At 38.3% G+C, this 13498-nt stretch overlaps 1 protein-coding gene across 1 annotated transcript in view; it reads left to right on the top strand.

Moving 5' to 3' along the window:
* Prex2 (phosphatidylinositol-3,4,5-trisphosphate dependent Rac exchange factor 2) overlaps positions 1–13498 on the top strand; it is a 295598-nt gene that overhangs the window by 171859 nt on the left and 110241 nt on the right. The window contains exons 24-25 of the mRNA XM_028769792.1: positions 6400–6622; positions 7129–7336. Of these exons, the coding sequence (XP_028625625.1) occupies positions 6400–6622; positions 7129–7336 (431 nt within the window). The remainder of the gene's footprint in view (positions 1–6399; positions 6623–7128; positions 7337–13498) is intronic.

Genomic DNA, 13498 nt, shown 5'->3' with positions numbered 1-13498 from the left:
TATATAGTGTTCTTAGGTTAGAGTGGAAATGTTGGTAGTGACTTAGAATGGCTAAAAGCTCAGGAGATGGAGGATGGAGAGATCAACCCTAAGTATGTGTGGGGAGCAACACGGATGTGTATGATGACTTGGTTATGGAGGATTGAGATTCTGTCATTTCTTATTTTCTACAATAAAATAGTAGGTGCATGCTAAGAGAAGAGGTGAGTGCAGTGGGCTCAGAAGCTCATACTGCCAAAATGGTGAAGATTCTTAGAAACATCATATTCATGTGTTTAAAGTATTTTGTCTTTATATAGAAGCAACTTTATTGGGCAGAGATCACAGATGATAAAAAAGCATCTCATTCAATTATAAACGGTATAGTGGTATGTGTCACTGATTTGAGTTTCAAAGTTCTATGCATGCCGAGTCGTGTCCTGCGTTTATGTCTAGGAGCTAACTCTTGCCTCAGATCATGTAACTGAGGAGATGATTGAGAGCTGGATGGTCTCTCAATTACATTTATTGTTAATCAAGAAACATCTAGTCTGGTAAGACCTGATTGCTTTATAAGCTGTGTTAATTGTCGCTATCTTGACCATAACAAACTTAAAATAATTGGCTTTTACATTATAGGAAGATGCAAGGTTAGCCCAAACATATGTCTACAATCCCTCCAGTTTGAAAGGGATGCTGATAATTCTAGTAGTTTATAGAAGATGAGTTCAGTGTGTCTATCAAATTCATGTCTACAGAAACCATAGCCTTTGAGTGCAGAGTCTTAATTCCCACATATTTATTTTGGAACTATTATTAGCATTATTTTTTCCCAAAATGAAAGCTTCAACATGCTTCTTGTGAAATAAAACGTATTCTTAGAAGTCACACCAGCTTGTTAGCTATCATCAGAGAGACTTCTTCCTGAAGCAGGTGGGAATAAATGCTGAGACCAATAGCCAGATATTACACTATTACACACACACATGCATGTCCACATGTGTGTGTGCATTATACACACACACACACACACAGAGAGAGAGAGAGAGAGAGAGAGAGAGAGACAGAGAGAGAGACAGAGAGACAGAGAGACAGAGAGACAGAGAGAGAGAAAGAGGCAGACAGGAGACACAGATGGAGAACATTCAGCCCTAAATGGGATGTCTCATTCAGAGCACAGGGAACCCCTTAAAAGGGGAGGAGAAACATATTCCTCTAAACCAACTGAGCAAAGCTCATATGAGGTCACAGAGACTGAAACAGAGTGCGCAGGGCTGCACGAGCCTGCACCAGCTCTCCTGTGTGTATTACTGTGGCTTCCAGTTTCATATTATTATGGGCTTCCTGAGTATGCAAAGTAGTGCATCTCTGAACCTGTGCCTTCTCTGGAGCTCTTTTCCTTTGTAGGTTTATCTTCTCCAATTTTGATGCAATAGTTTTGGTTTATCTTGTTATATTTCATTTTATTATATTTAAAAAGAATGAATGAAGATCCAGCCACTAAGGTGAAGGCTGACAATGGAAGGGAGAGGGGAAGCCCATGTGCTTCAGTGAAATGCCACTGGGCACATCAACCACGGCAGGGCAGACTTCATGTTCAGGAGCAGTCCACTCACGTATGAGCTTCACAGTTTTCTCTGTGTGCTTTTATTTGATTACACTCTGGTGGATTTTGTTGATGTTGTTTGTTTTATTCTGTTTGGGTGTTGTTTTGTTTTGCTCTCCTGGTTCAGGGGGGCGTTTATTTTTATATGACATTTTAATTTTTTGACAAAGAACTTAAAATGAGGCAAATACAGAAGGGAGGATGATATGGCTGGACTTGGGGAGGGAAAACATGGTCAAAATATATTTAAATTTAAAACCTTTTTGATATTTTAATAAAACATATCCATGGAAGCTAAAAATCTTAAGGATAGCTTTACTTTGTTCTGACTCTAACCATTTCAGATTTTAAAATTAAGAACCAATCAATTATAATAGCTGTTATAGCCAGGTTCCTGAGATCATAAGTTTCTCACAAGCCAAAAGATCGGTTTCTGCCCATGTATGAGATAAGGCTGGAGCATCCTGGACAACTGAATGAATCCTGAGCAGGAATTTATTCTCTGTAGCAGAATTGTGATTGGTTCAGGCATAAAGCTATGACTTGCTTTTAGGGACATGCTTTTCTTACACTGTGCTAAGAACCCTTACTAATAACTACAATCACGCTGGGCAGTGGTGGCATACGCCTTTAATCCCAGCACTTGGGAGGCAGAGACAGGCGGATTTCTGAGTTCAGAACTCAGAAATTACATTCAAGTATATCTCACTCTTGTAGGCCAGCCTGGTCTACAGAGTGAGTTCCAGGACAGCCAGAACTACACAGAAAAACCCTGTCTCGAAAAACCAAAACAAACAAACAAACAAACAAACAAACAAACAAAAAACTACAATCACTGTCCTGGTTGAAATCTTACTGTGAGTGTTGGGAGTTCTTTATAAGCTTCCTAGAGGTACTCCTTCTTTACACGAAAATATCACTGCAAGAATTGGGAAAGTTACTTTGAATTTTTCTTCTATTTCACACACTACATATAAGTAATCCTCAAACTGACAGATAGATTTGGTGAGATTGTATATAAATTTCTTCACTCTCCATTTCTAAGAGGACAGTCTACTACAAATTCTTCTTCCTAACTCCATGGCAAAGCATTTTACACTTAATTGAAATGGGAGATATCTGCCTAGTAATAATTTACTTCTGTATTATCTCTGGGTTTTGGTTAAATGACTATATTGAATTTAAACATGAATTGACTTCCAGTGCATAAAACACCTGAGGTTCCATGTCCAAGAACTGTTTGCTCTCCTCAGTTCACAAATATTCCTTCATTGTTACCTGCTTTAACAAAGTGCCTTCCCTTGCCCTTGGCCACTGCTTCACCTGTCATTTAGTTCTTCCATTTTCTTCCTGGAAGGAGCTATCCAGATCCCTCAGGGTACTGTCCTCAGCACTCTAACTGGGCTCAGATTCCTGCCCTGTCAAAGACATGGCTAGATTTTAGTTGAAGCCCCTGGAATTATTCTCCTTATAATGGTTCAACAGAAACTGCTACAGCTAACCTTGAACCATTTTTTTTTAAAGTAGTTCTATGGAACTTAGAGCTTGTTTCTCCTTCTCTCTCTGACCTTCCCATCGACAGTCTCCAGGACTCAGCACTTGATGTCCTTTCATTCTGCCTGCCTAGGTGATCTCAGTCTCCTGGTCTACTGGCATCTCCACAGGAGGTTAATGAACATCTCAGCCCTTACATGTTTCAACAAAGACCAATCCCACCCCTCACAATGTTCCCATCTCTTGTCTCCTCTGTCTCAGGGTTATACCATCTTTCCATTAAGTAAATTCCATCCTTCCACATCTGTGCTTCTACATCCAGAGTCAAACAGCTGTAGATCAAAAGGATTTTGAAAAATAAAATAACAAAATTTAAAAAATGATTTATGACACATTTTTATATAGCATTTATATTATTCTAGATGTTATAGAAGAAAGATAAGGATTATTTTTATGTTGCATAAGGACTGAAATTGTTCTATAGGGAAAAAGAAATGGTGCCTGTGTAGCCTTCTAGCTTATTTTGATCCTTAGAACCCACATGGTAGAAGGAAAGTACTGATTCCTATAAGCTGTCCTCTGACTTTTTGAATGCATATGCGTGTGTGTGTGCGCGCGCACACACACACACACACACACACACACACCACTAACTAATGAGTAAATATAAACATTAAAATACAAAGTCATATCTAAGTGCTATGCCACTTTATACAGGAGATTTAAGTATCTGTGATTTTTACTATCCCTGCCATATCCTGAAACTGAACCCCTGCAGACTCAGATTCTAATTCAGCAAAAAGTGGATAAAGGTAGTTATGACTGTAGGCTTTGCTGTTACACAGTAAGCCTAGCATTCTGTTCTACACAGAATTGAAAAATTATTGAAAATTATCAAATTTTACTTGGGGAAAAGGAGCTTTAATCCTCCTTTCTTAGTAAACATGCTGTTTTGTTTAATATTGCTACAATGTTTAGGCAAGTTGGAGGTTGTTGACATGTGGCACAGAGGATGTTCTTGCAGATGCAAGAACAGTTGGTTCATAAGCTGAACCTTTCTTCTTTTAGGATTTTCTTTATGAAAATTGTTACTGTGGAGTCCAGAGGCCTGCTGTCTGGATACACACTTTGCACACAGCACTGTAGTACCTGTGCTGGAGAGGTACTCCTGTTTGTTCCTCTCCCCTGATGTTATCTGTCTCAATCCAAGTTCTGATGCTCTAACTGTGAACCATGGACTGGGTGGCTAGTGAGAAGTAGTTGCTAATGAGCTCACCATGCTAGGTGAAGATCCTATAACATCTCATCACCATCTGACAAGGGCCTGTCTTCTGCATTGTCACATGACCAAGGGCGTCATATTGAGACAGAGAGGGTTTCATGGAAGGCAGGAGCACAGAAACAGAGATCTAGATCTTTTCCCAGAACAACATGCCAACATGCTCTTTAGCTCAATCTGAAGACCACTCACTTGGCCATCCCTCCCAGCGCTGCCATCCCAAGCACGAAGCTGAGAAATTTGAAGACACAGGTCTTCACATCTAAATCACAGCATGAATTATGCTTCTGACACATGTATTTTGCACACACCTCAAATACCTACTAGACATCCCAAGATGGGAGACAGCACTGATTTCCTGAGGTTATTGCTTCTATAGATAGACTTGATAGACTTGCTTCCTCCATGATACTTTTGAATTTGTTCAGAAATATCCCAGCATAGGGCTATGGTTTCTCTCTAGATATGGAGTCAGGAATTAGTGTTGTGATATGAATTTGAGATTCTACCTCACTGTCCCCAAACCTATCATCTCTAATCACCCTAGTACCTACTCCTACCTCTAACACCTCCTCACCATGTCCATCACCTTCTAAGACTTTATCAACATCTTTGATCACCCACCTTGTATATCAAGTATGTATATCATTTTATATGTCTGTATTTGTGGTACATATGACTGTACCTTAGTGGTTATTCTGTATAACAGTATCTACAGTGTTTACCTGTTCCACTCCAACAGTGTGCACTTCCTAGGGCAGAATTTGTATCTCCAATATTTAGCTTGGAGGCCCGAACAGATACTTTCTCTCTGTTTCTGACTGGATGAATAATTGACTGCTATCATGGCATAAGAAAATTTACTGCTATGCCTGTTTACCAATGCAGCCACAGCTAAGGTTTTAATATTGAAGTGACAATAGAAAGATCTTGGTGTTGAACTTTTGAGTTTCGCCTCCTTTAGATTCTGGACCTGTCTTGGCAGGAAGTTTATTATTAAAATGAGGATCTAGATTTAAAGTAAAAGAGTTATTCCTAATTATAAAGAAGGCTGTAAGTGCCTTATAATTTGTGTCCAGGGAAATAGAAGCTGGCCTAGAATTCACAGAAGTCTCACGATAACTTTCTAGATCCCAAAACTGCTGAAGAGAAAATGTCTGGCAATGAAGAAGAAAAATCTAGACATACCAAAAATCTTGTAGAAAGCCCAGGGTGAACGGAAAATGTATAAGTAGAACTATGTTCATACCAGAAGAAGTTTAGGGAGGAAGGGGAGAGAGTTCTTTGAAGTAAGGGGGAGCACACTTAGTAGAACCAGAATGTTGACCTTATAGACCATAGAAGGAGCATATAGAGTCCATTGGAGACTCCTAAACTCTTTCTGTGAGATTAGGGTAGCAGTGTAGCCACACTTGGAAGTCAGAGATCATTTAAGTAGCACTTTATTGTCAATGGCATGAAAGCAGAATACCCAACTTATTTCTGGCTAATCCCACCTATAAAGCCCAGCCATCTGGCAGGATGTATGGGAAGCCCAGCCATTTTGCCACTCTGGATCACCACCTCTACAGCTTGCTGATGGGTCTGCACAGACTCCTGCTTTGGGTGGCTTTCTGATGGTGCTTGGGATAATCCCATCTTCTTCCACTCTTGACTACCTATAGCTAGCTATACTGTTTTGTTGACTTGCCTACTTTTAACACTCTGCTTCTTGTTCTAGGGTGCCTTCTGTCAATCTTTCTATTAGGCTCTTTCAGCTTCTGGGACCCATGGGGACAAGTGCTATAAAGTTATATGTCACTGAGGTTTATTATAACACTTAACTTACCCTTCCAGTGTCAGCTGAGCCATATACAGTTGCTGCCTATATACTTTGCTTCATTTGGATATTTGGGTTTTGAAATAAATTATAACTTTACAATCTATTCTTGTTCATGAAGACATGCCTTAATTTTCTTTTGATTTTTTTTAGGGAGGATGCATGTGAGATGTTTGAGTCATTGTTGTGAGTTTAACTGGTTTCCACTTCTTTAACTTGCAGTTCTCTCGGGTGCTGAAGAACAGAGCCTGGCCTACCTTTAAGCAAGCCAAACCTAAGATCTCCCCACTGCACAGCAGTGATTTCTGCCCAACCAACTGCCATGTCAATGTGATGGAAGTTTCTTATCCAAAAACATCAACTTCCCTGGGGAGTGCCTTCGGAGTGCAGCTGGATAGTAGGAAACATAATTCTCATGAGAAAGAAAATAAATCTGTGGAGCCAGGTATTTTTTCAAGTCATGAATATGAATTTTAAAAATGTATAGCTAGCTATGCCTGCATCTTAAAATTTGGTAGATTCCCAGTGTTCAAGGAAGCCAATGTTTTCAGAAGGAAACAATTCCTAGCTATACTTGCTTAGATTACTTCATATAAATGTATAAAGACAGTTGACACTTTAGTATTTCCCTTGAAGAAGGGCAATTGCTCTTGCTTTCCTTATGTGTGTGGCTTATCTTGCTTTGAAAAGTTCTTACCTGAAATGATTCTATAGCTTTAAGAACAGTACAGGAGGTCCAGGAGAAGAGTGCATGGGGCTGCTGTGAAACATTCTAATAGGACAAGCAAATTAACTATATTTATAGACTTTAATAACAATACCTCTCAAAGTTTAACTTCTGAATTAAGTTTCACGTTGAATTGACATTTTCTTATACATGAGCTTGGGCTTCTAAAATGGGCTGGACTCCATAAGCAGAAGTTAAATGATGGAATGATTTCAACTCCTCAGGGAAACTGAGCCCCATGGTGTACATTCAACACACAATCACAACCATGGCAGCTCCTTCAGGCCTGTCGCTGGGACACAAGGATGGCCATGGCCTCCGGTATTTGCTGAAAGAAGAAGACTTAGAAACTCAAGACATCTATCACAAACTCCTGGGCAAGCTCCAGACTGCACTGAAGGAGATGGAGATGTGTGTTTGTCAAATTGATGAGTAAGTATGCTATGCTGTGCACAGAAGCTTGCCGAAACAGAGTTATGCAAGGCATTGTTTTTGAAAAATATGTTCATTATTGTGAGAATTTTTGTGCCGACCATAAAGATCTTTATCGTTCAACCTTATAATGATATAAAATAACAATTCATATGGATAGGAATGTTATCTAATCATTTAATTTCAAGAGAAGGAATGACACAAGAAGAATGCTAAGTCTCATTATAAAACATTATACTAGAGTGTTCAAAGCTGGGCCCACTGCACAAGTCTGTAGCCCCAGCTACTGATGGAGCCAAGGCAAGAGGATGACAAGTTCAAGGCCATCTGTGCCACATAGGGAGCTCAAGACCAGCCTGACTCAAAATGGAAAGTGATACAAAAGGGACCTAAGCGGTATAGATCAATGGTAGAACATTTACCTACATGTGTGAGACCTCCTGTCCAATTCCAAGTACCAAACAGGTAAACTTAAAAATGTCTTAAGAGTGTGTGGCCATTTCCTTGTAGTGTTCTATTTTGCAGTTCAGGAAACAATATTTGAATATGTCTTTGGCAGAGATGATCATATGCAGTACATAGTATAACATATAACAAATACTTGGCATGTTTAAATGAGTTAAAGCAAAACTATGTGTTTCTAAGATCAATTCTTTTTTCCTATTCAGATTGAATTAGTGGACTAATAACTTGGAAGTTTAGCCAAGATTAGACGGAGGCAATTCACGAGCTCCTTTGTAACCAGATTCATTGACTTTTCTTACACTGACACTTAGGATGCCTACGCTCCACATGGGAGCAGGTCATATTCTCATGCGTGGTTATGTCTCCATCTAGCAGTTCAGTACCATGGAGAAAAAATGGGTTTTGGAAAAGTTCAATTTCTCAGGAATAGAAGTAAATGTATAGTAGTAGTACTACTACAATATATTGAAAATATAGACATTAGTGAGAAAAGTAATCAATGTAGTACAGAATATGCTTGATCATGCTTTCAAGGAGGGACATTATTCAATATATTAAGTAAGGCCTGATGAGAGTCTGAAAGTTATATAGAGGCCCTTATCCTATATGCTTTATGAAGTTGTCGAATTGCCAGCGGATGTGAAGTAAATTTAGAACATATTCCACATTTCATTTTTTATATATTTTTAATTTATTCTTCTCTCATATATTACATCCCAGTTGCAGTTTCCCCTCCCTCCTGTCCTCCCATTCCCGACCCTCACCCCACACAACCCACGTAACCTGTATTTCTCTTCAGAAAAGTGCAGGCCTCCCAGGAATATAGGATATCAACCAAACATGGCGTATCAAGTTACAGTAAGACTGTGCATCTCCCCTCATGTTAAGGTTGGGCAAGGCAACTCAGTATGAGGAAATGGGTCTCAAAAGCAGGCAGAAGAGTCAGAGACAGTGCCTGCACCAACTATGAGGAGTTACATAAGATCAAACTACACCACCATAACATATATGCAGAGTACCTGGATTAGACACATGCAGGCTCCCTGTTTGACAGTTCAGTTTCAGTGAGTCTCTGTGAATGCAGGTTTGATTCTGTGAGTTTTCCTGTGGTGTCCTTGACCTCTCTGGCTCCTACAATCCTTCCTTCCCATTTTTAGTGGGATTCCTGACTTCCACCTAATGTTTGGCTGTAGGTCTTTGCATCTCTTTCCGTCAGTTGCTGGATGAAGCCTCTCTGATGACAATGGCATGGGACATCAATCTATGAGTATAGCTGAATATCATTAAGAATTATTTCATGGGACTGGAAAAAGGTTAATAATCATTTCATGGAGCTCAGAGGTTAAGAACACTGCATATTCCTCTAATGGTCCTAAGTTCAATTTCTAGCAACCACATGGTGGCTCACAACCATCTATAACATAATCTGATACAAGCACAGATGCAGGCAGAACACTGTATATAATAAATGAATAAATCTTAAAAATAATACCAACAACAAAAAAGAATCATTCCATATAACTTTTTTTTTTGTCATTCATGTTTGGTTCTATCCTAGTTCTCTGGGTTTTTCAACTATCTGGGTTCTGGCCTCCCAGGTGGTGTTAGGTGTGAGCTCCCACTCTTGACATGGGTCTCAAGCTGGGGTAGTTGCTGGTTGGGCACTCTCTCAATCACTGTTCCACCTCTACTCTGGCATATCGTGTAGGCAGATTCATGTTTCCTCTACTAGAGTTCTCCTTGCTACTTAGCTTCTCTGGGTCTGTGGATTGGAACCTGGTTACGCTTTCCTTTACAGCTAATATCCATTTATAAGAGACTATATACCATGTTTGTTTTTCTGTGTTTGGCTTACCTCACTCAGGATGATTTTTTTTTCCATTTGCCTACAAATGTCATGGTGTTATTTCTTTTAACAACTGAGTAATACTACATTGTATAACTATGACCCATTTTCTTTCTCTATTCTTAAGTTGAGGGACATCTAGGTTGTTTCCAGTTTCTGGCTATTATGAATAAAAGTGTTATGAACATAGTTGAGTGTCCTCATAGTAGGATGGAACATCCACTGGGTATATGCCCAGGAGTGGTATAACAGGGTCTTGAGGTAGATAGATTCACAATTTTCTGAGACTTTGACTTCTTTTCCAAATTGTATCTCCTTGATCTCCTTCAGTTTTCTTATTGCTCTAGCTAAGACTTCAAGTTCTATACTGAGGAGGTGTGGAGACAATGGGCAACCATTTATTTATTTATTCATTTATTCATTTATTTATTTATTTATTTAATTTATTTATTGTACAGATTTCAGTGGAATTACTTTTAATTTCTCTCCATTTGAATTGTTGTTGGTAATGTGATTGCTATAAACTGCCTTTATTATATTGACATACGTCATTATATCCAGAATTTTTCCAGGAAATCATGAAGCAGAATTTGATTTCTTCAAAGTCCTTTTCTGTATCAAATAAGATGACCATGTAGTTTTGTCTCTAGCTTTTTTTATATGGTGGATTATATTTGTAGATTTATATATGTTGAACTGTCCCTGAGAATTTTTGTATCTGTGTTTATAAGGGAAGTTAGTCTATAATTTTATTTTATTTTTGTTGGGTCTTGATGGGGTTTGGATATCAGGCAAATTGGGGCCTCATAAAAATGAATTGGGCCATGTTTCTTCTGTTTCAATTTTGTGAAATAATTTGAGGAGTATTGGCATTAATTCTTCTTTGAAATTCTGGTAGAATTCTGTGCTAAAACTATCTGGCTTTAGACTTTATTTGTAGGGCTGTATTTAATAGCTGCTTCTATTTTTGTACAGGTTATAGTGCTGTTCAAATTCCTATCTAATCTTGATTTAAGTTTAGTGAGTGGTACCTATTGGGATAATTATCTATTCTTTTAGATTTTCCAACTTGGAAGAGTAGAGATCTATAAAGTATGCCTTTATGATTCTTTGGGGTTCTTGCTGTCTTACTGTTATATCTCTCTTTTTGTTGCTAATTTTGTTTATTTGGATGATCTCCCTCCTTTTAGTTAAATTGGATAATCTCCCCCTTACTATTTTTTTTCAAAAGACAACTGTTTCATTGATTCTTAGTATTGTTTTGCTTGTTTGTTTCTATTTTATTGGTTTCTGACCAGAGTTTGTTTATTTCTTGTACTTCTTTTGGATGTGATTTCTTCTATTGTAGATTTTTCAGATACGCTATCAAGTTGCTAGTATAAGATCTTTCCACTTTTCTCCAGTTGTTTATTTTTTTATATTTTATTTTTTTAATGTAGGCTCTTAATGCAATGGACTTGTTTCTTAGAACTACTGTCACTGTCTCCCTTAACTTTAGGCATTTTCTATATTCATTTTCATTCAATTCTGGAGGGTATTTAGTTCTTAATTTCTGGCTGGACCCATTTTTCATTCATCAAAGAGTTGTTTAGTTTCTGTTAATTTGTAAGCTTTTTCCTGCTTCTTTAGCTGTTGATATCTAGCCTTAATCCATGGCCCAATAGGATGCAGGATGTTATTTAAATTTTCGTGTATCTATTGAGACTTGCATTATGTCCAAGTTATGTGGTCAATCTGGAGAAAGTTCCTTGAGGTGCAGAGAAGTAGGTAAATTCTGCTGTGTTTGAGTTAAATTTTCTGTAAATATCTATTAGTTCCATTTGTTATATGTCAGTTAGGTCCAGTCCCCACTGGTTTTTCTGGATGACCTGTCTATTGGTGAGCATGAATATGGAAGTCTTCCACCACCAGAATGAACAATCAGTATGTGACATACGCTGTGATAGTGTTTATTTTACCAACTCAAGTGCCTTTGTGCTTGGTGCATAGATGTTAAAAATTGGAATGTCCTCTTAGGGGATTTTTCCTTTGATGAGTATTCAGTATTCTTCCCTATATCTATTGATTAATTTTGGCTTGAAGTCTATTTTGCCAAATATTACAATATTATTATAAATGTCAAATATTACAATATTATTATAAATTGTTACACCAGCTTGTTTCTTAGGTCCATTTGTTTGGAAAATCTTTTCTCCAGCCCTTTATTCTGAGGTAATATTTCTCCTTGATTTTTTTTTTTTTTGGTACAGCAGAAGGATGGATCTGGTTTCTCTATCCATTCTGTTAGTTTCTCTCTCTCTCTCTCTCTCTCTCTCTCTCTCTCTCTCTCTTAGTTGAGGAATTTAGAGTATTTGATGCTGACAGATATCAGTGAGCAGTGTTTATTGTTTCCTGTTATTTTGTTGTTGTTGTTATTGTGTGTGTGTGTGTGTGCAAATGCATGCATGTGCATGTGTGTATGTGCTTCCCCTCTTTTGATTTTGTCCTGATGGGATTATTTATTCCCACTGTTTTCTTGGCTGTACTTAGAGATATATGACTTAAATTTGATTTTATTATGGAATATCTTATTTCCTTCATCTATGGTGAATAAAAGTTTTGCTCTCTCTAGTAGTCTGGACTGGCATCTTTGGACTCTGTCGCACATCTGTCCAGGCTCTTCTACCCTTTAGAGTTTCCATTCAGAAATCATATATAATTCAGATAGGTCCGCCCTTACATGTTATTTTGTATTTCTTTGTAGCCCTTAAGATTTACATTAGTGTTTAGATTATTACGTGCACAGGGCAGTTACCTTTCTGGTCTAGTGTAGTTGGTGTTCTGTATGCTTCTTTTACCTGGAGAGGTATCTCCTTCATTAGGTTAGGGAAATTTTCTTTGATGATTTAAAAAAAAATGTTTCTTTGATCTAGATTTCTCCTCCTGTCTCCTTTACTATTTTTCTTGTGTTGATCTTTTCATAGTATATCAGATTTCCTAGATGTTTTGGGCTACGATGTTTTTTTGTTTGGTTGGTTTTTATTTGTTTGGTTAACTTTTAGAATTAACATATTTATATAGGCTGTTTTAAGGTCCTTTTCCCCCCCTCATGTATCGGTTGTGTTAGAATATTCAGGACCTGCTGTGGTAGTGTTTCTGAACTTTAGCGGAGATATATTGTACTGGCTATTATTTATTACGTATTTATTCTGGTGTCTAGGCATGTGGGAACTGTAAGATTGTAATTCTAGGTGCTGATATCTGGTTTTCTATTTGTTGAATGTGTGTTTTATTACCTTTGTTTCTGTTTCTTCTATGGTTCTTAGAAGAGTATGGTACTTGTATTTTGCCTGGTAGGAAACTCTACTGGTGTCCTGATAGATGTGTTTACTAGGGTTTCTAGGTAAAATTTGTTTCTGAATGTTAGAAGTTGGTGTTTAGAATCAAGGCTAAGTGGGTGACCTAAGGGGAAGGATAGCAAGATTAAAGAAAGCAAGGGTATTCCCCAGGAACTGCGTATTTCATACACTTGAAATGGATGCAGAGTGAGGAGCCACTACATCAGAATGTTGTTTGCTATAGAGCTGGGGATGAGGTGGAGAGATCAGATTTGGAGGAGCAGAGGGGAGAGGTGAGCATTTTCAGTTAATCTACCTGCCTCCCTGGCCAGAATGGCCTGTGGGTTCCCAGGGAGTCCTAACTGGAGTAGGGGGCTGGGATAAAGCAATGAGTTGGGCAAAGGAGGTTAGTAGGGGAAGTCCATCCTACGGGGTGGACTAGATACAGGGGTGGGTGAGGCTGCTATATGTATTCTGCAGCAAAGCTGAGGATGAGCCTGGGGGATTACATCTGGAAGAATGGAGGATGAGGTG

This window comes from Grammomys surdaster, unplaced genomic scaffold (genome assembly GCF_004785775.1).
Source record: "Grammomys surdaster isolate TR1022 unplaced genomic scaffold, NIH_TR_1.0 64, whole genome shotgun sequence".
NCBI lineage: Eukaryota > Metazoa > Chordata > Mammalia > Rodentia > Muridae > Grammomys > Grammomys surdaster.
Note: the sequence above shows the minus strand (reverse complement) of the source record. Positions and strands in the feature narration are given on the sequence as shown.